General features: G+C 50.7%; 1 protein-coding gene across 13 annotated transcripts in view; it reads left to right on the top strand.

Annotated features, from left to right (window-relative positions):
• The window catches only part of CACNA1D (calcium voltage-gated channel subunit alpha1 D), a 347,512-nt gene that overhangs the window by 271,033 nt on the left and 48,586 nt on the right, over positions 1-27,893 (top strand). For all 13 annotated transcript variants that reach the window (XM_040247200.1, XM_040247204.1, XM_040247206.1 and 10 more), the window contains 10 exons: positions 2,075-2,204; positions 5,410-5,469; positions 8,110-8,216; positions 9,967-10,054; positions 10,723-10,830; positions 10,917-10,969; positions 12,769-12,915; positions 14,564-14,765; positions 16,821-16,979; positions 18,281-18,391. In XM_040247200.1, the coding sequence (XP_040103134.1) occupies positions 2,075-2,204; positions 5,410-5,469; positions 8,110-8,216; positions 9,967-10,054; positions 10,723-10,830; positions 10,917-10,969; positions 12,769-12,915; positions 14,564-14,765; positions 16,821-16,979; positions 18,281-18,391 (1,165 nt within the window). The remainder of the gene's footprint in view (positions 1-2,074; positions 2,205-5,409; positions 5,470-8,109; positions 8,217-9,966; positions 10,055-10,722; positions 10,831-10,916; positions 10,970-12,768; positions 12,916-14,563; positions 14,766-16,820; positions 16,980-18,280; positions 18,392-27,893) is intronic.

Raw genomic sequence — 27,893 nt, forward strand, 5'->3', positions numbered from 1 at the left:
ACAGCAGTGGTGCAGTCCGGCAGCTCTGGTATTCTGTGGATTGTCACCTGTGAAGCATTTTCCACCCAAAGGACCCTTTCTTCGTAAGGAAGTCTTTTGCTAAGATGCTGTGGGAGATGAGGGTTTGGACCAACTTCCTGAACATCTTCACTCAGAGGCCCAGTGTAGCTGATTTCTTTTCCCTATTGAGCTTGATAGCGATATACCAGTATTGCTCAGTGATATTTTATAAGTTGTAGCTATTCAGTTCAGCTCCATGATAGCCTGCTTAAAATAGCATTTCTCCTGTTAAAATGATCCAGTGCTTGCCAGGAACCTGGTAATTACTCACAAGTACTGTAAGAGGGAGATGTGTATTTACTAGCTGGTTTCTAGGTTTTAAATCATCTGGGACAGAGTGAAATGCCAGGAGGAATAGATGGCTCCTAGAAAGGTTGCTAGAATTGCAGAAGCAGTTCTGGGCTGTCAGAGGAGAAATCTGTAAATTCTTAAGCACCAGGGAGACACAGGAAGAAGCAAGGCGGGTACAGTTCTTACGGAGTTGAAGATTAGATAGTAATCTATTTTTGTTTTTTATGGGCCATTAAAAAAAATCTTTTTTGAATTTGTTGCAATATTGCTTCTGTCTTAAGTTTTGACTTTTTGGCCTTGAGGCATGTGGGTTCTTACCTCCCTGACCAGGAATCGAACCTGCGCCCCCTGCACTGGGAGGCGTAGTCTTAATCACTGGACCTCCAGGGAAGTCCCTGGATGGTAGTTTTTATAGCTCATCATTGTTGAGAGTTTGCATATCTCTTTTAAAAAGTTATTCAGCCTCCTCACTGACCCCTCACTGTGTCTGCTTATATGGGAGGAATGAATTCCATTTGCCCCCAAAGCTTTAAGCACTTCTTGCCCTCACAGCACTATCAGGCTTTCCCCAGCTGCTGACAGCTTGCCGGCCCGCCAGGGACCACAGTAAGGCATTCAGCAGCCCCAGGGGGGAAAAATGAAACAAGACATCACCTTCATATAAAGTTGACTTCTGGTTTTTAAAGTGCAAAAAACTTTTCAAAGAAAAACCTGCATGTATTCTATAGACAAAAAAAACAACAGTGAAGTTCTGAAGTCAAATACTGAAGTTAAGGGAAGTCAGGCACTGACTACACTAAGTCCCTGGGATGTTGTCAGGGGCATCGGGAGAGGCTCTGACAGCCTGAGGCGCTGTTGTGAGAGTCAGGGCTGGGGTGCTGGCACGTGCTGCCCTCCTTGTTTCATGGGACTGGAGGAGCCTGAGATGGCTCTGCCACACTGGGTGCAGGAAGACCCTTGTGAGATTCTTATATGGTGATGTGACTTCCACTTGACTTTCTCAGAAGCACTTGTTGTGGGTCAGCTGCCCCCAGAATAGCACTTCTGACAGGATGTCCACACAGCAGGAGAGTGCACCCAGTCTCGCTCCCCGAGGTCAGGTCAGGATGCAGCCAGCCTGACTGCTGGGGTCACCCCTGTTCTGTGTGAGTGGCTGCAATGAACTCTGACCTCAGTCTCTGTTCTGAGGCAGGAAGAGGGAGCTGCTGGGCTTCATGTTGCAGTGGGGAAGTGGCACCATCAGACCTGGCTTGGAAATGTGCCCTGGTCCCCTGCTAGCTGAGTCACCTTTTTGGGGACTTGCGGGTGGCAATACCATGGGGCTTCTGGGAGTTTAGCTCCCTGACCAGGGATTAAACCCTGGCCTTTGGCAGTGAGAACGCAGAGTCCTAACCACTGGACTGCCAGGGAATTCCCATAGTTGGGTCACCTAAAGAAAGTTCTTTCACAAGCTGAGGCCTCAGTTTCTTCACCTTTAGAAGGGCGGTGTTCCCGCTTTAAGGATGCAGTGAATGGTCTGTGGGGCTTGTCCACACAGAACCCTCACGGTTTCGGGGAAAGAATGGTCCGGTGGTTCCAGTTTGCTGGGTGGGGGCTTGGGTGGCACAGGGACAGCGGTCCTCTGCCGGGTCCATCACTGCAGAGTGGCCCCAGCATGCTGAGAGCATCGGCCGGTGGGCTCGGGCCCTTCCGGGGCTCATCCGTGCGGTGGCTCTTCCTGCAGGATCCGCGTGGGCTGCCACAAGCTCATCAACCACCACATCTTCACCAACCTCATTCTTGTCTTCATCATGCTGAGCAGCGCCGCCCTCGCCGCTGAGGACCCCATCCGCAGCCACTCCTTCCGGAACACTGTAAGCCCCCTGCGAGGGTGGCAGGGCGGGGCCCCCCCTCGGTCAGCGCTGGGCTCGCAGGCAGAGGCCGGTGTCCAGGCAGGGCCTGCAGGGGCCGCGAGGGTCAAAGCTCACGTGGGCCCCTCCTTCCCCTGAGGGCACTTTATGCTGCAGATTTGTCAGTACCAGAGAGATTTTTTATGGGCACAAACCTTTATTGAATCATATATTTTACTCCTCATTTCAGATACTCTGCAGTAACAGTGTATTTGGGAGCCCTGCGACTCTGCATCACTGCCAGCATTTTGAGTCCTCTTTTCCCCTCGCCAGTCAAATTCATGTGCACACCTGTTTTGAGGTTTCCTGCTGGTAGCAGCATCCAGCAGAGAGAAAATAAAATTGAAACCTGGTGTGTCACATGCCCAGGGGTCTCTCTTATTTGGGGTTGGCAGGAAGACTTATCTTACATGGACTCACATTCACACAGCTACTGTTACTGATGAGAAATACAAGTCAGGGAGATGACAGATGGGGACCTGAGGCATTCAGCGGAAAAGAATGACGTCGAGGTTAGTTTCGGGCAGGAGGTGGCTTTACAAAGAGAAGAGAGGGTTTCATCTTCTATTATTAATCAGTTTTCAAAGTTCAGGGCTGACTCCCTTGCCTAGCATCTGTGTTGGACAGAGACTGGTACCTAAGTCAATTCCTGCCTGAGCGGTTCAGCCTCAGCAGGTCAGCCGTCAGCACTGAGAACAATCCAGAGGCAAGACAGCTTCACAAGACTGTAGCCTGTCGACTGCCAGGTCTCGATGCTGTAGCGCAATTTCAGCTGATCTCCCAGAAAGCCACCCGGGGAGGCAGGCCCACAAGTGTGCGAGGCTGTCAGGGGTTGCTGCCTTGCCCTTGTGGTACCTCTTCCTGTACAAGAGATTTTTGAGATTTGTGGATTTAGACAAGTCACCAGATCAGTGGCCCATGATTTCAGTTGTGACAAGCAAGCCCTGTGCTGTCTTTCCATTTCCCGTGCTTTTGGTTTGAAGCCTGGCAAACCCAGTCTATGAGACTGATGAGATAATGGGCCTCTTGATATGAAGATGAAAAGATCTTCCCTTCAAAGCATGGTTGGGTGACGTAAAGATGGAGCCCTGAGCCTGTCTCAACCTGTACCCAGGGGTTACAGCTTTTGTTAAGATTCCTGAGGTCTCTATCTAAATAGTCAGATGGAATAAAGCACAACAGGGTGTCATCAGTTCCATCATAAAAGATGAGACACAGAGGGGAAAAGCTGTTTCGGGAAAAAGTACCATTGTGTGACAGACTGGGTCACAAACTGGTCCTAGAGCACAGATTGACCAAGAGTTTGTTTACCTGCGGGCCTCATGTTCTAATTTTACTGTAATTAACTTCCCTGTGGGTTTATTTCCCTGCTGCTTTTTCCAAGAAATGTTACTGTTCTTTTTAAATAGATGTTCACATGAATGTGTGTCTTGCTTTTAAAAATATTGCACTGTTTTTATTTGACTGTGGTCAGAACAGTTAGCATGAGATTTTCCTTAACAAATTCTTAAGGATACGAGACATATCCTTAGCTCTGAGTACCATGTTGGACAGCAGACCTCCAGAGCTTACTCACCTTACTTGGGGAACTTTATGCTCATGTCCACCTGCCCCAGCCCTGACAACCACCCTTCTGCTTTCTGTCTGTGAGTTTGACTACCTCAGATACATCATATAACCAAGATCTAGCAGCGGGTTTTTTTTTTAACCTTAGCTGAGTTATTAGTGAAAAAGAAAAAGGAGGCAGAGTGAGCAGAGAACAACCTGAGGCCGAGAGCCTTGGCCCTCGGTACCAGGCTGGGTTGTTGGCTTGCCAGCCGCTGTGTGTTTCTTGGCTCCCCACCCGCTTTCAACACACATAGAGACCTGCTGCCACCTCGGAGGGGATAACGGTGAGGGACAGGGCTCCTTTTGGGCGGCCTCCGTGGTGTCCTGCGAAAGACCTTTAATTGGCTGGCCAGAAACACAGTTACACAAGAAGTGTTCCAGCAAAATTTATAAATCTCCAAATGGAAGCAGTTTGGAAAATGAATAATGCTGTCTGAAGAGAGAGCTTTGGGAAGGACAGCTGGCCTTTGAAGCAGAGGTTCTCGTCTTAGTAACATAGCAGTGAGGACTCCCCTGGGGTGGGTCCCACATGCACACAGCAGGGCCCAGGGCTCTCGACCAGCATCTTAAAGGCCTGGCCCCATGCCAGCGATGCAGAGACTGGCCGCCTGGCCTGAGCAACTGCCTCTGTTCTCAGCATCCGCATCTGGGAAATGAACGGAGTCGGCCTGGGTGGGCTCCATGGGTTTCCTTCCAGTGCTGGTCTCTTTGGTTCCCCCAAACCGTACAGCCCCGTTGTTGTGAAGATAGGCAGCCAAGGTGGCCGGTTCCACTGGAGGGTGCCAGCTGCCCTGTTCGTGGCTGAGGACTTCCTGTGAGCATCCTTAGTTGAGGCCTGCTGCTGTCTGCCTCCCCTCCCTCCTGCCCCCACAGATCTGTGGAGAAGCAGGGATACAGGACTGCAGCAGCTAGAAAGTTGGTGGTATTTTGGCGAGTGCTGATAAAATGGGCCCAGCAAGAAGAAAACCTGCCTTGAGAGAGAGAGTGCAGTGTTAGACACAGAGCAGCGGGCGGGCGGAAGAGGATCAGTGAAACTCTTCCTTGCAGATTTATCCAGCCTGGCATGTCAGTGGAGGAAGGTGTTGGCTCCTGGACTGAATGGGTGGGAATTAGAGGGGACACATGACCCCCTTTGATGCCACTTATACCTTTGTTTACATTTTCCCTCCAATTTGAAGCTCAGCAGAAGGGCAGCATATTTCATTCTACCAAAAGGGCAGTTAAGGATCTAAAATGTGTGTGAGACTAATTAATCTGACACCACAAGTATCTTATCAGCATCGTGTGCCGATGAACAAAGGTTATTAATAAAACACTTTCCTAAGTGAGCCTCTGCTGCCCAGAACACGGGGCTGGGAGGGGAGTCAGCAGGAGCGGTCACAGGAGGTAAGTGGGCCCAGAGCTCTTTGATGGACCGAGTGGGATCCTTGGAGCATCTCTGCACTTCCCTCCAGGGTGACAGGCTCCTCCCGGGATGACGGGTCTCTGAGTGCATGTGGTGTGTGGCTGTTAGGAGTTGTCCGGATGCCATTTTCTCATCTCCACGTGTTGTGCCTTGCAGATACTGGGTTACTTTGACTATGCTTTCACAGCCATCTTTACTGTTGAAATCCTGTTGAAGGTAACGGCTTTTTCATGGATCCTTGCATACACTAACGCAGCAGTAGCAATAACGCTGGCAATTCTTTGTTTACCTTCCAGATGCTAGGTTATGCAGATTATGTCTTCACTGGTACTTTTGCATTTGAGATCGTTTTAAAGGTAACAGGTATCACAGGAGTGTGTTTCAGGGGCCTGCTCCTGTGTGTGAGACACGGCCAAGACACATGACGTGCTTTTGGCTATTTTCAGTTTTTGTCCTTTGTGATCAACCTCCATTTTTTTTTTTTTTAAACCAAAGGATTTTTTTCCTGTAACCATTCAACCTTTTGTTGCTGTTTCTTCAAAAAACCTTTGAATGGTTGTGGGAGCTACTTTGGCTTCCTAATAGTGATTGGGAATTATATTTTGCTCCTTTTTTAAAAATCCTCTGAAATTTGTCAACTGACAACAGATCCAATGCTGTGTGTGAACTTTCTTCCACCCTTCCTGACCTCGAAGTCAGAGGAAACGCCTTCCTCGTACAGAGGATACGTCTCTCTTGTTTGTTTGACTGCATTATGTTTTCAGTGCCCAGAAATAGTAACACACTATTTTCTTGCAACAAGATTTGCAAGATAATATGGGTCTCTCTGTGTTAAGATATATCTGTTTTAATGGATGGGCTTACATTTACACAAACAAAAAGAGCACCCTCTGGACAGGGTGCCCAGAATGTACTGCCCATGCATGAGCTGCCAGTTGCCATTGCTGCATGTGGTTTGCGTCCTGGTTTTGAAGGCCACCTTGGGTGAGCCCATCCTCCATTTCTTTGGACTCAGAAGTCTGGAGACCCACAGCGGACATCCCAGAACCCCAGACTTGCCCAGGGGCATCCATCCTTGAAGTCCTGGGACAGTGTGGCCTGCAGCATCTCCTGGTGGAAGACCCTCAGGGAAATGGGGACTTGTAACCACAAGTTTCTTTAAACCATGTTTGGGTTTTTTTGTGTCCATCTCAGGACAAAAAAAAAAAGTATTTTCATGTAGACTACTGTGGAACTTGGGCTCTTTACAAAATCTTCTGTAAAATAAAACCTCAGTTAACATTCCAGGTAATTTATTTAGTTACTTTCGTCCCTTCCCCCCTCCCCCTTTTTTTTTTTTTTTTTTTGGCTAATGAAAATATTAGCACAATACTGACCAACCAACCTCTGTTTAAACCTTTGTTAAAAATCTTAGATGTTTGAGTTCATTTTCCTGCCATCAGGTCAGTAAATGTGGTTCAATGTGGTCCGAAGTGAGATGCTGCCTGGATCGGTGAGCAGATTCTACCACCGTCTCCATGGTGACGGGCATCGCAGCAGAAGGCACAGGGTGTGGGGTGCAGCAGTGCCCACTTGGCCTGTGCTCCATCCCAGGTTTTCTTTTTTGGTAATTTGCTGTCTCCTCAGACTGAATTTAGAAATGTCATCCTTAGCCTGTTAGCCTGGTTAATTGAGGTTTTATTTTCCTTTCCACATTTTTAAGTTGTTCAATGCAGTATAGGTACCCTTGGGCTTCAGGGCAAAAAGATACAGGTTTATTTAAAAGAAAAAAAACCCCACAATGACTTCTTTTCACTTTCTGTGTATGTGCCTCAGTGACTTAAATCTTCCAAATCAATCCTCATTTTGAAGAAATCTTAGAGAGTGGAAAATAAGCTAAAACAAGAGGGATTCCGAAAATGGAGAATCTCTGAGAAACAGCTGACATTGAAAGGGTGGTTCCTGATAGGCTGGGGAAAGTTTGAAAGGCTGTTTGGTTACTGGGTTACATTTGAAGTGGGCTTTTTGTTGTAGTTTGTGGGTCAAAGAGGATTGATTATTGGCAGTAACATGTGGTCTAGTATGATTAACTCCCAGCTCTTCCTCTCCTGTACTTACCTGAAAATTCCCCCATCTTTTTAAACAATAAGCAGTAACTCATGTGTTTTTCAGTTATTTCTCTGGGGCGTTTCCTCACTAAGCTCCTTACTTAGGAAGCTCAGTGGGCGCCTGCAGTGTGGGCTCCGGGCACTTGGGGCATGGCTTAGAGAGCAGGTGAGGCAGCTTCTGAGCCCCAGCTGGCATGTGCCAGAGAGGCTGGACTTACAGGAACCCTTGGAAAAGGACAGAGCACTCGGGACTCTTAAGAGCAGTATGGGGCCTGGGGAAATGAAGCCAGTTTCTTTGTCAACAGTGTGTGTGAGGCCAGGGCTCAGGCACTTCTAGCCCCACTGAGAAGCCTGAGTTGGAGCAACATGGGCTGTGCTGGCATCTCAGAGGGGCTGGAACCAGAGTTTTATGGGGAAGCCAGGTTGTCTGGGCAGCGATTGCATCCTGAGAAGCCTGGTCACGTGGACCACCTCTGAGGCAGAGCCTATGGACGTGCCAATGATATAATCATATTTGAAATTTGTCATCACCATAATGAAGTCCCAATTGGTGTGTTCTTTTAAAATGTGTTGGGAAACTGCCCTTTTTTCATTTTTGAACACAATGTTTGGTTACTCTGCCCTGTTGCTTTGCGTTTCTGGCTTCCTAACCCACACTTGTTCATAAAGTCATACTTTGCTCAAGATTTTGTAAAGAGCCCAGGTTTCTTTTCCCCTGGAAAGAAAAACAGAGAAAAAAACACTAAATCACTTATGATTCTTCTCACAGATGATGACCTTTGGCGCTTTCCTCCACAAAGGCGCTTTCTGCAGGAACTACTTTAACTTACTGGATATGCTGGTCGTTGGGGTGTCTTTGGTGTCATTTGGGATCCAGTAAGTATTCTGTGTGTGTGTGTGTGTGTGTGTGTCTGTACACAGGACTGTTGGGCAGGCAGGTCTATGTGAGGGGCTTCCCTGGTGACTCAGATGGTAAAGAATCTTCCTGCAATACAGGAGACCCAGTTTCAAACACTAGGTCAGGAAGATCCCCTGGAGAAGGGAATGGCAACCCACTCCAGTATTCTTGCCTGGAGAATTCCATGGACAGAGGATCCTGGAGGGCTACAGTCCGTGCGGTGGCACAGAGTCAGACACAACTGAGTGACTAACACTTTTATAAAGCCTAGGCATCACATTGAAGGTGGCGTTCAGTTAACTGGACAGCTTAATTTGTGCCCTTACTAGAAAGCATTGTGACAACGCGTGCTTCCTTGTGCTTCTGTTTTTCTGTTTATGCCATTTGCTGGGCTGTGCTCACTATTCTCTGATTTTTTTGTTTTGTTTTCAAAAGAGGTTGAAGGAAGTCTGAACTAGGAGGGAGGGCAGCTGGGCTCTAGCCTGGGTTCTCCATGGCTTCTTCAGGTCTGGGGGGCCTCCTTTTCTGAGATCTCCATTCCACTTCTGAACAGGAAGGGTAGTACAGGAAAGGTAGTAGCCTCTTTAGCCCTTCCAGCTCAAGGATCAAAGGCTTCTTTCCTCTCCAGGATAAATCAGTTGCTGTTACCCTTTTCTTCCAGTCTCTAAAATTTTTATCTGGGAAGGGCAAAGCTGCAAGTTAGAGCCTCAGGGCCTTTCCATGGCATTGAGTGATTTCTAGTGGGGAATAGCCTCAGCTTGCCGAACCTGGGGGTGTGGGGCAGAGGCTCCAGTGGGAGCGTCTAGGGGTGGCCTTGCTTTCCTGCAGACTTCAAAGCACTTCTGCTTGGGTGCTGACCACCAGTTCCTCCGTAGAAGAGCCCTGTGTGCACACGGCCTCTGAACTAAAGGTGAATAAGAGGCTCTCTCCCCATCAGAAGATGAGGACCCCTGCCGAAGCTGCCCTGTGCTAACCCTCTCCCTCACCTCCCTTCAGTGCCCAGTGTGGGGAGCCGTGTAGCCGTAGCCTAGACAGACATTCTCACGAGTATCTTTGCAGCTCCTGGGGGCTCCCTGCTGTGCCTGGCTCTCCGCCCCCACCCACTGCCTGCTGAGAGCTCATGCTGCGGCCACACTCAGCCACCTGCCATTCTCCACCAGCCGCAGCCTCCCTTCTAGGGCCTGCGTAGGTGCTGCTCCCCTTGGCTGGAGCCCCTTCCCTGTTTGTCTAGGTGACCCCATCACCCCTAGGTACTCACCTGGCTATCACCTCCAGGGTGCCTTCCCAGAGTGCCACTGAGCCATGCTCCCTGGGCTGCCTTCTCTCTGTCACTCCTGCACATTGGCTTGCAGTTACCCATCTCTCCCACCCAGCAGCAGCCTCCTTGAAGGCCAGGGAAGCCCAGCATCAGAGCAGCACAGCAGGGCCTCCAAACTTAGAAAACCAAACCAGCACAGCCTGGCTAGGTCACACCTAGAGTAGACATCAGGTGGGAAGAACCAGGCACACCCTGAGTCACATCTCTGCTGCATCAGCAGAGTTCTGATCCAGGACTGTGGTGGAGTATGGACGGGAAGGAGGAGACCCGTCCTCCTGTGGGGCTGTGGGGAGAGGTTGGCTCTGCTCCACGGGGTCCCACCATCATCACACTGCAGTGAAATCATCTCGCAGCGTTTTACCGACTGTGATACACTCTGCTTGCTTTCTTTCCTCTGCTCTTTCCCTTAGATCCAGTGCCATCTCTGTTGTGAAGATTCTGAGGGTCCTAAGGGTCCTGAGGCCACTCAGGGCCATCAACAGAGCGAAAGGACTTAAGGTTTGGATTCCTCCCCAGGCTGGGCTAGCTTTGGTCAGGGTTAGCTGTCATCACTGACTTTTCTGGGCCGGAGCTGGGCTGAGGCCTGATGGATTTTTCAAGTGGGTTTTGGATTAGGAAGGAACATTTCTAGTCAATGAGGCTACCTCTCCCAAGCGCTCGTAGCATTTTAAAAATTGCTATTTTAAAATTTTTGTTAATTTAAAATATTTTTCTTTATCTGATTACTGTCATACTTTATTACTTTTTTCATTATTAATAGTATTCCTTTGGGTATAGTTCAGTCTTTAGCTCTGTTCTTAGGGAGTTTGTACAAAAGGCCAGAGGGTTAACATTTTCCCAAGTCGTCTTATGGGGTGCATAAGAAGGGCTGATATGCTAGGCACTGCTGTGCCCCATGGCTCTTCTTCTACCCTAAGCTCACTGCTTTGAAGGAAACCAAGGAGCGGCTGCTTACAGGGCGTCCCTCCCAAGTGGACACGATGCACTGAGGGGATCTCGCCATAGATTGCTACCTGCACGACAAGGCATAGAGGACTGTCGAGTAGGAAACTCACAGAAAAATGCACATAATCGTAGAAAACCTTGGCTGATATTAGTTCACCCTGCGGCTAAAAGAGCACAGGGAAGTAACGGCCCCCTGTCCGCTCCCCGCCCCTTCTCCCCAGCACGTGGTCCAGTGCGTCTTCGTGGCCATCCGGACGATTGGCAACATCATGATTGTCACCACGCTCCTCCAGTTCATGTTCGCCTGCATCGGGGTCCAGCTCTTCAAGGTACCGGGCAGGGCCCTTGAGCACGGAGCCGAGCCCGTCTCTTCAGGGGGAGCCAGAGTTTGACTGCCTGTCTGTTTTGTGTCCAGGGAAAGTTCTATCGCTGCACAGACGAAGCCAAAAGTAACCCCGAAGAATGCAGGTGAGTGTCCTGAACATTGTTGCTGTTTAGTCACTAGGTCGTGTCAGACTCTTCGTGATCCCAGGGACTGTAGCCTGCCAGGCTCCTCTGTCCTGGGGATTCTCCAGGCAAGAATACTGGAGTCGGTTGTCATTTCCTTCCCTGACCAGGGGTCGAACTCATGTCTCTTGCATTGGCAGACAGGTTCTTTATCATTGAGCCACCCAGGAAGCCTGTCCTGAACGTGGGAGTGGGGAATTCGGAAGAACAGATAGAGAGCTTCGAGGATTTGTTTCATATTTAGTGTCTCTGAAGGTTTTGTGGTAGAGAACAAGAGTCCTGAGAGCTCAGCTCATAGCTGGAAAGATGGAGGAGTTGGTTTTGAGGTGAAGTTCACAGAAAATAAAATTAACCTCTTCTAACTGCACAGTTCAGTGGCATTTCATACAACTCTATTGTGGTACAAGCAACACCTCAGGCCAGTTCTGAAGCTTTTGATCACCCCTAAAGAGTAGACACATGGGAAGTTCCCCATCTTCCCCAGTGCTAAGACTCCACACTCCCGATGCAGGAGGCTCGGGTTCAGGTTCGTTCCTTGATCAGCGAACTAGATCCCACATGCTGCAACTAAGAACTGGTGCAGCCAAATAAATAAAAAAGATTTTTTTTTTTTTGGTTTTAAAAAGAAAAGAAGCAAAGATTCCTTATATTTTAAAAAAGAGAGCGAATGGACCAATAACTTTTGATGTTTGGTGTAGAATCAGTAAACTGAGCGGTGGTCACTAAAACCTAAAATAACAATTAGCTTTCCCTACAGCCACGTATCTGAGTTTTTCCTCAAACCAGAACTCAGAGCTCAACCTGCTGGAGTCCAGGATCCGGCCCCCTCTGCTGACTTAAGTCCCAGGCTGCTTCTCCCCACGTGCTCCCCTAACCTGCATTTTGGTCTCATTTTCATTCACAGTAATGGTGACAGGAGAGAGCAGGTGGTAAATACTCCTTCCTCTTGCCCCAGCTCATCCACGTGACTCTGAAGGCAGACAGGGAACCACAGCTTGAAGTGCTGAGACCTTAGCGTAGACGTTCTTGTGTCCCTGTCCTGAGATGTCGCCAGCCACGGCTGGGCTGCCTGCACTGGGTGCTCACTGGGCACTTCTTTTCAGCGGTCAGTGCTCTCAGAGAGTTATCTGACTGCCGTGTGGCTGTGGCTGTGGGCTTCGGGGGCCCCTGTTCACACCGTGGGTTGGCGGTGGGGGTCGCCCATGGAGGTGATGGCACGGAAGCCTTCCCGTCCCTCACTATGTCGGCCTCCTCATCTGTGGAACAAAGATGCTGGAACCCTTCCAGAAGTGAAATTGTATGAGAAATACTGTGTGCCAGCAATTACAGAATTGTTTTGGAAAGAAAACTGGGAATATTGTTAATATCATAAAAGGAATTCGATTAAAACTAAGAGATAAGAGGATGCCTGGGCTGATTTCCCAGAGCTGTGGAATTCTGCACGGCCAAAGCTCTTGGTTCTTCATTGCACACTTGGAGCCCATTTAGGAGGGATGGTTCTTGTTCAGTAGTTCTCATTTGTGATTAGGCACGTGCTAGGTGTCTGCTTGGTTGCTCGGGAGAATACTCGTTTGACTGGTTATTTGAACAGTAGAGTGGACTGAACACAGGCCAGGATATGGAGAAGGGCAGCCTGTGCTGTGTTCAGACCTGTGGCCTGGTTGTGGACCGAGCGTGATGGTGCCTGGGGTTGGGGAGATATTGGGCTGTCAACCCATTCCACATCTAGCTTGGGTGACCCCACCTCTTTTCCTGTCTAGGGGGCTCTTCATCCTCTACAAGGATGGGGATGTTGATAGTCCTGTGGTCCGTGAGAGGATCTGGCAAAACAGCGATTTCAACTTTGACAACGTCCTCTCGGCTATGATGGCTCTGTTCACGGTCTCCACGTTCGAGGGCTGGCCCGCGTGAGTACCAGGACCGTGTGTCTCCTAGGGATGCCCCTGCTGCTTCGCAGGCACCCTGGGCTGAGCCGTCTCTCCTGGAGTGAGTCCTGTTGCTTTTCTCCAGCTTTGCAGGCCTCTTCTCTGACTTTGTAACTTTGGGCCACTTAGCAGTCACTTGCTGATGCACAGGGCCCCTCTGTCTGATTCAGTGAATGATTCACCTCTGTGGGCAGCTGCCAGGACTCTCAGATTTGATAAGCTGGCATGGGGTAAGGGGGCCATCCCTGGATGGGAATGGGGAGTCCCCAGAGGCGTTTTTCAGGCCAGCCCCTGTGTCGCCCCATCAGTAAAGCCATTACGCTGTCCTAAAGAGGCCCTTGATAGTGTCCCAGACTGCTTGTTCGTTCACTCTGAGTCCTAATACACACCAGGGTGTCGTGTCTTTCATTGATGCACTCACTCGGTCATTCATGAAGTGTGCTCTTGATATTAGCTCTCCGCAGCGCACTGTATTAAGCCCCATGGAAGAAACGGAGCTGTCTAGACATGGTTCCCCTTTCAAGGCCCGCATCTAGTCAGTGTCCTCAGCCAAGCCAGGCAGGAGAGGCCTGGTGCGTCAGTGACATGCAGTACAGGGCCCCAAGGAGTGACTTGGGTTCTGACGGTGGAGTAAGAAAAAGGGAAGGAAGTAGAATACAAAAGGAGAGTCTCTTACACCTTTCTTGTTCTCTGCTCTCTGATGGCACCCCAGCTCCTCCCACCAGAATATACATACATCGATGGTGGTCTGTATGCCAAGTTGTCGTGCCCAGAGGAGCTATGGCGGGTAGACAGGCTGGCAGGACTCTGGATGCGTGGAGTGCCTACAGAGTAAAAGGACAGTCGGGTGGGCCTTGGCCCTAGGGGGAGGGGAGCATGGGGTGAGAGCCTGCACTCTTGGAGGCACTGGCTGTGGCCTCAGATTTTAAACATGGCACTTTAGCAAATCTGATGGCAGGAAAATGAACGAGCTTGGGGCTCAGGGCAGATGGGCTCCACTCTGACTCTGCTCCCCAGGACCTTGACCTTGGACACTGAGACCCCTCCCTGAGCTTCTGTAAGACAGGACTGCAGTCTGTCCACCTTTCCAGATGGATGCGCAAGCATCTGGCACAGGGCAGCGTGCAGTTAGTACTCAGAGAGGCTGCATCTGCGTGGGAATGGGCGTGAACTGAATTGGAGGCTGCTGCAATAATGTCCCCTCCTCCTGCTCAGAGTTCTGCTTGGCACGTATTTCCCTTAGTGCCTGTTTGAGTTTGGGGAACCTCTTGTAGTTCTTTGGAGTTGCCCTGGCTGCTTACTCGTGCTCTTGTGTTTATAGCTTTCAGTTCCACCGAAGACTTGCACGTGATGTCCTTCCTCTCTTCTGTCTGAGACTAGAAAGGAGCATTATTCAATACTTGTTCATCTTTCTTGGTTCTCAGAGCAATCAGTCCACAAATACATCCCAGGTGCTCCCTCCTCCCCCAGGTGCTGGGCTGCCTGGCCTGATGCTCAGGAGGCTTTCTGGGGGACCACCGTGTATCTAGAGGACTTGGGGTGGGCTCCTAGTGAGGGCTCCTGCTGTCAGTGCCCCCAGAGGCACTCAGAAGGCAGCGGGGCTGGTGCTGACTGGTTCTCTGCTCTCCAGGTTGCTGTACAAAGCCATCGACTCGAACGGAGAGAACGTGGGCCCCATCTACAACTACCGCGTGGAGATCTCCATCTTTTTCATTATCTACATCATCATTGTCGCGTTCTTCATGATGAACATCTTCGTGGGCTTCGTCATCGTCACGTTTCAGGAGCAGGGAGAGAAAGAGTATAAGAACTGTGAGCTGGACAAAAATCAGGTTAAAGTCACACACTGTTTGGGCTTCCGTCCCTTGAACTAAGGAGGACTGATTTCTCTTTTGATGGCTTTCCCCACATGCAGAGCAGGGTGCCCACCTGCTCTCTGCCCCTGGGGCTCAGACCCTGCTCAGAGCATACTCTCAGCCAATCTGAGTCATCAGGATTGAGAGTTAGTTTCCCAGAGACAGAGGAGGGGGTAATTTTTAAATTTACCCCCACATGTGTGTGAGAAGCCAGAATACCTTGGCCGCCTGGTGTGGTCGTGACCTACCTGTGACAGCTCAGCGTCATGCAGGGTGGTGTGGCCTGGGGACAGAGAGCACCCCCTGATACTCTCACAGTCCCTGGTGGGGCATAGCCTTGAATTTTCTCAACCTTGGGTCTGTTGACGCTGGAGCCTGGATAATTCTCTGTTGTGCTTCCTGTGCATGGTGTAGAAGCATCGCTGGTCTCTACCCACTAGATTCCAGTAGCACCTGCACCGCCCCCCATTCTGCCCGTTTTTGGTGACAACCAAAAACATCTTCAGATATTGTCAAATGTCCCCTAGTTGAGAACCACTGACTTGGAAGGAAGTACCCTCTCACAGCACAGGGACAGTTGCTAACTTTAACCTTGAGACCAAGATTGCACTGGCACCACTCTTCCTTGACCCTGCACCTCGTTTAAACCAAGCTGATGGACACGGGGCCCTTTGGCTCTGCTCGCTGGATGATGTGAGAGGGCTGGGAGACTGGGACTGGTCGTATTCTCCCTAAACCTGCTCTGTGACTGTGGGTGCGCCCCCGCTCCTGTCTGGCTTAGCTCCCTTATCTCTTTTAAATTGAGGACATTAACGAGTTAACTTTCAGCCCTGAAAAGTAGTCTGTGAGATGGAGATTGTGTTTCGGGAGTTTCCCCCGGGCCCTCTATCAGTAGCCATCTCAGTTTGATGATTACATAGTGAACAAGGGTCATATGCCAGCCCGGGCTTCCTGGGGGGAAGTGGCTGTGTGTGGTGAGACCTTCTGTCTCAGGCTGCAGCATCCCCGCCAGGGGAAACACGAGGACCGCTGGGTTTGCAGGGAGATGTCACTCTCGTCGGGTGCGCCTGCAGATTGTATCAGCCACAGTCTGAGGGAGGCCTGGCCCAGCTCTTCACCCTCCTGACCACTGCCAAGGAAGAAGAGCGTCAGGGCAGGACCCAAGCAGCAGCCGAGCTCAAACTAGGTCATCACAAGGTCCCAAAGAGGCTCTGATCAGGGGTCCCAAGAGGCAGTACGTGAGGTCACAGGAGAGGAGCCTGTCTGAAGTCAGAATCCAGAGACAGAGCCGACAGTAGGGGTCAGTGAGGGCCCAGGAGCCAGGAGGGTCTGATGCTGAGCTGAAGGCTCTCGGGGCTGGAGGCTCCTCTATGCCGGCTGCACATGGCACACGGGTCTCGGCCCCCACGTGAGTGCCTGGGGCAGTGCCCTGGCTATCATCACAGACCATGTCCTGGGGTTCTGAGAGGAACGCAATGAGCTCCTGAGCCTCAGAAGTTCTCAGCAGACACTCAGCTCACTCGCCACTAGATGCTCAGGGTTAACACTCTCGCTCTCCTTCTGGGTGACGGCTTGTGTGGCTCCCTCCTGGAGCAGCCAGGGACGTCCAGTCTCAGGGAATCAGCCCAGCCCCTCTGATTCTTGAGGATTTCCTTGCCTCTCATTACTTGGCTGCTTTTCCTGGGCAGGAGAGTTCCACCAGCATTGAGGAATGGCAGGCAGAGATGGGGGTCGAGGCCTTGCATCTCTGCTTAATGCACTGCAGGACCTCAGTCTTTTAATCAGTAAAATGGAAGCACACTGGCTGCTCCACTTACCCTCCAAGGCTGCTGTGAGGGGCAGATGAGGTGATGGGTCTGGGGGTCCATTGGCAGTGATGCTGAGTGGTACCCTTGGGGGTTGCTGTGGCGGTTTCCCGTCACCCATGGTCCTTCCCAGTAGGTGTGCACTGGCTTTTCAGGGCAGATGAGAACTGTGTCCTCCTTCCATAGACGTGCTCAGGACCCCCGTTGCTCTTTTCTGCCGTTGCAGCGTCAGTGTGTTGAATATGCCTTGAAGGCACGTCCACTGCGGAGATACATCCCCAAAAACCCCTACCAGTACAAGTTCTGGTACGTGGTGAACTCCTCGCCTTTCGAATACATGATGTTTGTCCTCATCATGCTCAACACACTCTGCTTGGCCATGCAGGTAAAAATGGAGACAGCCACGCGGATCACATGTGGGCCTTCGGCACAGCCCCATGCCCCAGATCCTGAGGGTGGAATGCTGCCCCCTCACAAGAGGAAGGCTTTGCTTTTCTGATGAGTCTGGGCTGCAGTTTGGCCAGACTCCCGTTCTGGCTAGCAGTTGCCAGGGCAGGAGTTTACAGGCACTCTTTTGCATAAGAGACTGATGGTATATACATTGTGACCATCAGTGACATTTCTGTGGAGCCTTAGCATGGCCTTCCAGTCTGTAAACCTTTCCTGTGGGCTCCTGTGGCCAGGGAGTGGGTGAGGACTCAAGCTCTGTCAATGTGGAGTTGAAAAGACAGGGGATTCAATCCTGACTTGACTCCTCAGCCCCTGGGTGATCCAGGGCAAGTGATCTGCCAGGCCTGGCTTTCTTTGTTGGTAAAGTAGGAGACAGAGCTGATGCTGGATGACTTGTGTCAGGCACTTTGCCCTGGGACCATCTCAGAGTGACATTCTTATCCTCAAGTCGCTCTCAGCATGGCGGTGGGAAACTTTCTGGTTCATGGACTATGGAGTCTGACCTGTGTGACTTCCTCTCCTTGTTCATGCTGGGAGCAAGGGCTGCAGCTCCCGTCAGTTGGCCATGCTGAATTACAGAGCGGGACTGATAGAGTTTCCAGCACTCACGTTGCCTGATGGCTTGTTGCACCAGGACAAGAGTGGCCAACGTCTAGTTTCAGTTTCCCACTGACTGTAAGGATTTGAGCAAACCAGTGTTGTCTGGAAAATGGCTCTAAAGACAGCCAAGGATACATTTTCTGGCACTTTCCTTAAACTGAAGAATTCTTTATGAACGAAAAGGATCCTCTGCTGATGGGGGGAAAAGCATAAAGTCAAGATAATACTGACTTTGATTGAACATAGGCCTAAATGGCATAAAATGTATACCTAACTGAATCCTACCTCTGTCCATAGACCTGTGGGTGTGTTCTGCATTGTGCTTGGGTCGAGGCCCTGAATGTAAACCCTGTTGGGAGAAAGGGCGGATTCCCTGTATCCTGAGCAGAGGAAATGGGTTCTTTTCCCATCGTTGTTTAGTCGCCCTCATTTTGTCAAGGCCTGCTCCACTTTGTGGGGGGTCAGCCATGTGCCCTTGCAGGGTCAGTGGGATCACTGGGAGAGGGTGCTGGATGGGGAGGTCACCTCCATGTCCAAGTGTGGGATGGATGCTTGCTGGGGGCTGGAGGGCTGGGGAGCCTCCTTTTGCAAATCTGGAGCAGACCCTGAGAACTGTGCCTCTGCCTCCATCCACAGCACTACGAGCAGTCCAAGATGTTTAATGATGCCATGGACATCCTGAACATGGTCTTCACTGGGGTGTTCACTGTCGAGATGGTTTTGAAAGTCATTGCATTTAAGCCTAAGGTAAGTTGCTGAAGTCACTTGTCAAGGGCTGTTGCTGAATCATCTCTGAGAAGTGCTCATTTCCTGTTAGTCTTGTGTTTCTGGATTATGCTGAATGGTTCTGGCTGTTAACTAGGTTATCACCTGATAAGGGCATCTATGTACACAGGGGAAAATAAATCTGCAAAAACAAAACCTCATAAAAACAATTCTGAGAAAAAGAAGAGCGACTTAGGAATTTGCACCATGAAGACTTTTGAAACCCGATTTTGTGTTTCTAGAAGAGCATTCGTCACACTGTCTCAGAGAAACTCATCTCCTTACTTGAGCATTGGAGACATTGCTTTCACAGAACCCATCAGATATAGTTCTGCCCTGATGTTACCTTTAGATTTCCACCATAAAAACTTCAGTTTTCTTTGTTCTTGGTCTACAGCATCTTTTTCACCTTTTATGGAAAATTCAACCAGCTGCAGACCTCTCAGAGCCATACCATCTTTCGTGTGTTTAATTTAGAAAAATTTCTCTTCACTTTAAGACAAAACAGGACATGCATTTAAACTGTATTGGACTGCTCTGCATATTATGTCCCCTTTAAGAGGCCGTGCATGCAGTCCACAGTTGTCAATGTGTGTAGTATAAGAGACAGGTAGTACAGTGTGGGCAGAGATGCACAAGTCTGGAAGCAGACTGGATTCAAATCCCCAAGCGAGTGACTTCTCTGCCCTGTCACTCCCATTTCCTCATCCATGAAAGGAGGACTCTAGGAGTCCTGTTTCATAGCATGGTTTAGAGGAGTGAGGATCACTCTGTGTGCCATGCTTACAGGAATGCCTGGCCTGGCATGTAGCCCCATGCTGTAGACATGCCAGAACTGTCACTGTGACCACTACCATCCTCCTCAGCAAGCAGTGATGTTCCCTTGTCCTAAAACTCTAGACGGAGGAGCAGATCCAGGCTCAACTGTGGGACATCTGACCCTCAGTTTCTTTCCTAGCCAACCCTCCACCCATCCAAGTTAGAGAATGAGTTTAGCGACTCCCAGTATTTGTTCATTGGTGTGAAAAGTATCTGACAATACTGATCTCAGTAAGACCTGGATTACGAAATGATGGTTTCACATGCTCCATACTTCAGTGGGATTCTAATTCACAACTGTTCCTTTCTTTAATTTGAATTAATTTCTATACCATCTTTATCAGATCTTTGTGGACCAAAAAGAAAGGACACTTGTAAGTGACCGATCGGGGTGATTGCAGTGGGGTCAGATTTGGCACTTCTGCATGGCCAGATGCTATTTCCTGTGACTTGTCCATATCTCCATACATACACTTTTCCTCCCCTCCCAGACTCTTCTGGATTTCCTTTGCGATTTTGGTTTGTGTCCCTCTGCCCTTTCCATCTCTGAACAGTATTTGTCTGGACTGATGGAAAGGTTACAAAATAAGAACTTTGAAAGTACTTGATCCAGGCAACACGGAATGTATCTATGGAACATTTCCCAGATCCCCTCGCCCTGTCTTCCCCCCACCTGGTGATGAAGCTCCAAGAAGGCACATTTGCCCATGGCATGTGTGTGAGTCTGTGTATGTCTGCGTGTGCGCGCTGTCACTGGCTGTGTCAGTGGACCGCTGATACCAAAGCTGGGAGGGGAGTTCAGTGGCGTGAGAACAGACTGGTGAGGCCAAGGGGAAGTCAGTAGCTAATTTATAATCAGTACCGATAGATCAGGGTTTTAAAATGAGTGATTTCCGTTAGAAACTGCACTGCTTTGTAGTTTTCATCCACAAGGTATTTTCACAGCAGAAGACAACTTCCGATTAGAAGTGAGAGAAATCTTTAAACAGCAGCAGCAGCATCTCTCGGAGGAGGCAGTGGCACCCCACTCCAGTACTCTTGCCTGGAAGATCCCGTGGATGGAGGAGCCTGGTGGGCTGTAGTCTGTGAGGTCTCTAGGAGTCGGACACGACTGAGTGACTTCACTTTCACTTTTCACTTTCATGCACTGGAGAAGGAAATGGCAACCCACTGCAGTATTCTTGCCTGGAGAATCCCAGGGACAGGGGAGCCTGGTGGGCTGCCGTCTCTGGGATCACACAGAGTCGGACACGACTGAAGCGACTTAGCAGCAGTAGCAGCAGCATCTCTACACTCCTGGGGCACTGTCGCTGTGTGTGTGAAGCGGACGGATTTTATGCTGTCACTGTGTGTCTGGAGGAGCCAGAGAGAGTCATTTCACCAAGAAGCAAAGCTCTTCTTAAAACGCTTCCTGACTCTCCTGTCTCCTCTTTCGTGTTAGCAAACCAAGGTCAGGCCTTCCACAGAGAAGTCCATGAGGCCCTCTTCCCTGTCAGAGGCAGTGGGACTAAGGAAGCACGTTGCAAAGGTAGCTGAGGGGAGAATCTCTGTGAGGGAGACGGCCGGGAAGACAGAGGGCTGGGAACCTGGCCCAGCAGCTTCAATCCAGAAAGTCTTTGTCTCTCCTGGAATGCTCAAATCACAGGGTCCTCCGGGGTCGTGTGCTCCACGGTGAGGGACACACCTTCTGGGAGGACTTTCTGGCATCTGTCAAGAGAGATGGGATTGCAGCTATTTTGTCCTAGAAATGCAGAGTGCAGTTAGCTCAGGTGGGCCTCAGTGTAGCAGCGTGGTGGCTGGATGGGGGCTGTTGTGGGGCGTGCTGGCCGATGGGTGGCCATGAAAACAGCCCTCCTGGTGGGCGTCCGGATAGCCCTTGACCCAGCTGAGTTTGCGAGTTGCCCACCATGTGGTTCCCGCTCAGGATCAGTGCTCCCACTTGACAGACCCACAGGGTCCCTAGAGACTTACCCAGTCCTGGCGCTCAAGGATCAGTCAGTGAACGCTGGGCAGAGTGCCTGCTGGCAGGTGCCATCTGGTGAAGACAGAGGGGATGCTGGGGGCTGGGTGGAGGTGGGTTCAGTGGGAGAGAAGTGCTTGCAGGCGCAGGGTCAGGAGTGTGGAGGCCCCAGAGCTGGAGATGGGGTATAGTGAGGGAGGCAGGAGCCTGGGGGTACTGTTGGCAGCTATGCTGCTGTGTGGAACACAGCCTGAAGTGGGGTGGTGGGGTGAGAGTCCCTCTTGGAAGTGAGAAGGCATCGCAAGAGGACGGGTTCCGACCAGTGGAGGAACCTGACTTCTTTTCTCTGCAAGGCCTGGCTGGTGATGGGGGCCTCTTGAGTGAAAGCACATTTAGAGGGACATGGTCTGAGGCTCTGTGAGGTGAGATCACCTAGTCGCCAAAGGCAGGAAGGGCCGAGCTGGGGGATGGAAGTAGGAACCACCTCCCGCAAAGCTGGGTGCTTCCCGGGTGGGGAGGTGGGATCCTTCCAGGGAGAGGGTTGTTTGGAGTGTGGGTTCAGCAAGCATGGAAGGTGTCAAGAGGCCAGGGAGTGAGGGCAGGGCAAGTAGGCTGTTCAGTGGGTTGTGTCAGCTCCCCAGGGAAGACCCACCCATCGGGCATTGACCTCATGCACTTGGAGTGACCTGGGCGCCCTAGGGTTTTGCAAGGTGGGCCGTGGTGTGAGTAAGAGCCAAGTCTCGTTCCCCTGGCCTTCCCCTCCAGTTCTCCGGAGGGGCAGCTGCTGGAATACTCCAGTGATTCTCTTGCGTCAAGGAGGGCTTTGTCTCCTCCTTTGTGCTTCTGGAAGCCACCCGTGTGGTGCTTTGTCCAACACGTGGTCAACTATGTTACCTGCCTCCGCCATGGGCCTGTCTTCAGGGAGCCACACTTTGTTCCCACGTTTTAGACCTCTAAGCATTTTGCTCTTGGTTCTACATTTGACCTTTGAACAACATGCGAGTTAATCCAAGTATAACTTAGAGTCGCCCCTCCTTATCTGAGGTTCCCCTGCATCTGTGGATTAGTCCAACCACAGACCACGTTGTACTGTGAGATTTACTATTGAGAAACATCTGCTTGTATGTGGACCTGCACATTTCACACCCGCATTGTTCAAGAGTCAGCTGTGCCTTGAAAATGCCTGATCTACACACCAAGACACTGGAGTGTGGAAAAAGTCAAGTTACTGGGTTTGAAGGAAGAAGAAAGCGGTTGAGCACAGTCCTCCTGCTTCTGTGCAGAGCAGACACGCGGCAAACACTGGGCACCTGGTTCCGTCCACCTTCTGGGACAGCATTCCCTCCCCCGGGTCCCTGGCAGAAATAAGGCTGCTCAGTCAGCACCAGCAGTTTTCCTGGAGTATGTTCTTCACTTCCTGGAATGAAACCTTGATACTGTCTTTTCAGTTCATCAGTGAGTACATATATCTCAGTGATGTGTTTTAAGGCCAAATAACAACACTTGACAGGAAATACGCCTCTTCTTAACTAGAACTTGATATCGGGCTCATCTGTGGGCTCAGCTGTCCCGTCAAGACCTGGGTCCACAGCTCCCTTCTGGTCTCCTTCTCCCCTGTAAGACACGTCCATGCCCAGGGCTTCGGTGGCCGGCTTGTCTCACCCCAGCCTCCACTGCCCTACTCCTTCCTGCGTCACTCCGCTGCTGAACCATCTCCTGCCTCTGGCCTCAGCCCTTTCCCGTCACCTTCTGTGCACTTGCTTGTAAACCCAAAGGTGACCGAGCATCTGTTGTGTGTGTGTGGCGGGGTTGGTGGGGGGGAGGGTATTTCTTTGTTGAGTATTCAAAGTCCGGCACCAAACACTAGCGCACGTACATGTCTGCCACATTTCCGGTTGTGAGTTCCCAGCCATTCCTCCTCTGCCCCCATCTCCAACTGTTAGCCTGTTGGGCTTCTCCGCAGCTCATGCTTCTGTGCCTGGAAGCCCTTTGTCCACCTTGTCTTTTAAGGCCTGTCTGGAACGTGGGCTCCTCCATGACAGTGTCCCCCTAGCCCAGCCAGGGTCGACGCCCCTGCACACGTGCTTCTGTCAGCTGCTCAGCGTGCATGGTCGACATCGGTTCCACCCATGTCTGTCACGCCATTAGCTGATGAGCAGCTACGCAAGGTCACAGGCTGGCTCGTGTTGGTCTCACGCGATGCCTGCTACATGCAGGTTACTCAGAAAAGTGATGGTAGGAAGAAAAGAATGGACAGATAAGCCTGTGAGTTCAGGCTCTTGGCATCAGACACTATCTGCTCTTCCATCACAGGGCTTTAGGCAGAGCAGAGTGACCAAATGTGAATATGTTTTTTCACCAAGCCTCCGCTTGCCCTTTGGGAAAGCTTATGCTGGTTAGAAAGCTGTCAGTTACAGTTTCTGCCCAAAGCTGGCACGATGGGTCAACCCTTGGGTTGAATGCTTCCTAGATAATCCCTGGCAGAAGTTGGTAGGTGATTCAGCTGCCTCAGTTCAGTTCAGTCACTCAGTCGTGTCCAACTCTTTGTGACCCCATGAATCGCAGCACTCCAGGCCTCCCTGTCCATCACCAACTCCTGGAGTTCACTCAAACTCATGTCCATCGAGTTGGTGAAGCCATCCAGCCATCTCATCCTCTGTCATCCCCTTCTCCTCATGCCCTCAATCCCTCCCAGCATCAGGGTCTTTTCCAATGAGCCAACTCTTTGCATGAGGTGGCCAAAGTATTGGAGTTTCAGCTTCAGCATCAGTCCTTCCAATGAACACCCAGGACTGATCTCCTTTAGGATGGACTGGTTAGATCTCCTTGCAGTCCAAGGGACTCTCAAGAGTCTTCTCCAGCACCACAGTTCAAAAGCGTCAATTCTTCGACACTCAGCTTTCTTCACAGTCCAGCTCTCACATCCATACATGACCAGTGGAAAAACCATAGCCTTGACTAGACAGACCTTTGTTGGCAAGGTTAATATCTCTGCTTTTCAATATGCTATCTAGGTTGGTCATAACTTTTCTTCCAAGGAGTAAGCGTCTTTTTATTTCATGGCTGCAGTCACCATCTGCAGTGATTTTGGAGCCCCCAAAAATAAAGTCTGACGCTGTTTCCACTGTTTCCCCATCTATTTCCCATGAAGTGATGGGATGCCATGATCTTCGTTTTCTGAATGTTGAGCTTTAAGCCAACTTTTTCACTCTCCTGTTTCACTTTCATCAAGAGGCTTTTTTAGTTCCTCTTCACTTTCTGCCATAAGGGTGGTGTCATCTGCATATCTGAGGTTATTGATATTTCTCCCAGCAATCTTGATTCCAGCTTGTGCTTCTTTCAGCCCAGTGTTTCTCATGATGTGATCTGCATAGAAGTTAAATAAGCAGGGTGACAATATACAGCCTTGACGTACTCCTTTTCCTATTTGGAACCAGTCTGTTGTTCCATGTCCAGGTCTAACTGTTGCTTCCTGACCTGCATACAGATTTCTCAAGAGGCAGGTCAGGTGGTCTGATATTCCCATCTCTTTCAGAATTTTCCAGTTTATTGTGATCCACACAGTCAAAGGCTTTGGCATAGTCAGTAAAGCAGAAATAGATGTTTTTCTGGAACTCTCTTGCTTTTTCCATGATCCAGCGGATGTTGGCGATTTGATCTCCGGTTCCTCTGCCTTTTCTAAAACCAGCTTGAACACAGGGAGTTCACGGTTCATGTATTGCTGAAGCCTGGTTTGGAGAATTTTGAGCATCACTTTACTAGCATGTGAGATGAGTGCAATTGTGCGGTAGTTTGAGCATTCTTTGGCATTGCCTTTCTTTGGGATTGGAATGAAAACTGCCTCATTCAGCTGCCTCAGTAAACCCCAAAAGGCCAGTGATTGCCTCAGCTTCTTCAATCTGCAGAGAGACTCCAGGCAGCAAAAAGAGCATGGACTTGGTCTTCTCATTTCCACTATAAGCACCTTGCTGCCTAACCCATGCCGCACCTATACTCTGTCCTGGCTGTGGGTCCAGCTCGGCTCCGAGGAGCCTGTAGTTGGGCAGGAGACAACACTGATGGACAATCAGAACAGAGTTCTCAGAAACAGCAAAGTTCCTGGTCTTAGGTCCACGTTAATCTGGGTTATGATTTTGAATTTCCAGAGTCAGAAGTGTTTTCGAATAATTGACATTACTGCTTGGGAATGACTTGCTTGGTTCTTTCAAATGGGTGAGAAAGGACAAAAAATAATAAGGGCCAACTCTGACTGAGCTGATAGGGCCTGCTGGTTCCACATGTGGGCCCCCCAGCCTCAGCATTCAGTTGCAGGAGACCCTCCTGTCACAGGCTAAGAGGAGAAAGTATGAAGGCAGTGCTGTGCTGGAAGCCCTGGCCTAACCTGCTGGTTACCAGATGCTGTGGTGACTTTGATGGGAAGGGTGGGGGCTGAGTCATACTCAGTTGACAGTGACGTTATTGCAGAGGAGGCTACTAAACAGGGAAATGGGATATGGGAAGACGGGGAGGGCTGGCATTTTCTGCCTCCCCTGGACCCCTAGTGAAGCCACCTGGCCAGGGCCTATGGATTCCAGGCACCTGCACCAGCTCCAGCCTCCTGGCTCCTAGATTAGGGTGTCAGTCCAGGAACCCTCTGGAATTTGGCACGATTTAGTGAGTACAGTGGACTCTGTGGAGAGGGAGTCGATGAGGTTGCCAAAGAATTCTGGGACGCCAAAGGTGAAGTTGCTGTCAGGTTGGTTCTGAGTGACCTTATGCATCGCAGTGGGCTGGGGTGGGCCAGCTGGAGAACAGTTCATAGGCTGATAGGAGTGGTCCAGAGGGGAACCCTGACCGCTCTCGAGAGACAGAGACTCCTGCGAGGAGCTCCTGAGAAATAAAGTCTAAAGCAGAGTGGGACTGAGTGCGCAAGCGGTGGGTGTGGCCTCCGCTAAGGGAGGTGCCATAGGAGGACAGGGCAGGGGCTGACCATGTGCAGGATGCGACCGAGGGACAGTGGGTCTTCACTGTTCTCTGTCTCTCTCGAGGCCCAGTCGCTCCTGACGACCACGTGTTTCTAAGGCATCAGTTCCTCTCTGGAGGAGAGGGGAAGGCCCTGCACGTGCTCTGTGACTCTGCGTTGCTGTTAAACCCCTAAAGAAAGGACAGGCTCTGCCCCCAAGAGTGTGCTCTGTGGCTAGGCCACCAGTTAGCCCGCTGTGCGTTACTGCTTGCAGTGATGTGAATACTCTGAGAATAAACGTGTGTTCTCACAGTCCAGTCCAGTGGCGGCGTTCCGCCCACTGCACCATCAGCTGAGTGTGGTCCGGCGACGTGCCTTTGCGGCCGGGTGCCGGTCTCATCACTGACCAGCGCAGCTGGTCTGTTGAGGGGCACGAGCCCTGTCCTTCCCGGGGGGCGCCCTTCTTCTCAGTTTGGCCCTCCTAGTGAGAAGAGAAGCTCTAAGAGATGAGATGTGGTCACTGTTGAGCAGGCCCTCCCGTCAGACACGTAACGTGTACCATGGATCTCAGAGCTGGGGCAGGCAAGCTTTCGCTTACTTAGAGGCTGACAGAGGGGTCTGGGAGGTGGCAGTCATGAGGGTGAGGAACTGAGGGAGGTGCTGGGACTGTGGGCAGGGAGGAGAGAGGAGATGGGGGCCTGGAGTCAGAAGTTGGGGCAGTTGGTCAGGAAGACCGTTGATTCTTTAAGATGAAATTGTTTAAAAATCCCGAACCCTCAGGCAGTGTTAGAGCTCCCCTGTAAATGCGCTTGGGGTGATTAACAGTGATCAGGATGGACATCTCGACCACAGCTACTAGAACAGCCAGCCTGTCCACCTTCTCCACAGCGGCATAAAGGGCCCGGGCTCTGCAGCGGCTCCCTCTGGGTCTGCACTTGATACCAGTTCCTGGGACCTGACACTTCACAGAACCTTCTGTTCTGGTCTTCTTGATCCAGCACTAAGTACACCCAGTTGTAAGCAAGCTGGGCCCCTTTTTATTTAGTTCAGACCGGAGTGTTTATTTCCACAACACATCTTGTCTTGTTGAAAAGACAGTGAATTTTCAGGTGTTGGCCTTGCAACCAGAAGCCTCCGGATACAGAGCTCCCACTACGCCTTCCAATGGAGGGCTTCCTGAGGACTATCAGGAGACGACAGACACTAATATAGCCCCTACTGTGTTGAGCCCAGTAGAAGAAGGCAGTGGCACCCCACTCCAGTACTCTTGCCTGGAAAATCCCATGGACGGAGGAGCCTGGAAGGCTGCAGTCCATGGGGTTGCTGAGGGTCAGGCACAACTGAGTGACTTCACTTTCACTTTTCACTTTCATGCATTGGAGAAGGAAATGGCAACCCACTCCAGTGTTCTTGCCTGGAGGATCCCAGGGACGGGGGAGCCTGGTGGGCTGTTGTCTATGGGGTCGCACAGAGTCGGACACGACTGAAGTGACTTGGCAGCAGTAGAAGTGCTGAGCCAGAAGAGGATGCAGTGTGTGCCATGCGTACATGGATTTTTAAGTTACATCCAAGGGAGGTTCTATCTTCCACAAGATACAAGAATGCAAAACAGTGACAATAGAGCAGAGCTGGATGACCTGGAGGATGCATGATGATGGAAGGTGGAGGCACTGCCACGTGTCAGGCACTGTCTGAGCTCAGAGCCCTGGGCTGGGAGGTGAGATTCATCAGAGGGTGGAGGGGGGTGGGCAGAGCAGTCAGCA

This window comes from Oryx dammah, unplaced genomic scaffold (genome assembly GCF_014754425.2).
Source record: "Oryx dammah isolate SB20612 unplaced genomic scaffold, SCBI_Odam_1.1 HiC_scaffold_9, whole genome shotgun sequence".
NCBI classification, from domain to species: Eukaryota; Metazoa; Chordata; class Mammalia; order Artiodactyla; family Bovidae; genus Oryx; species Oryx dammah.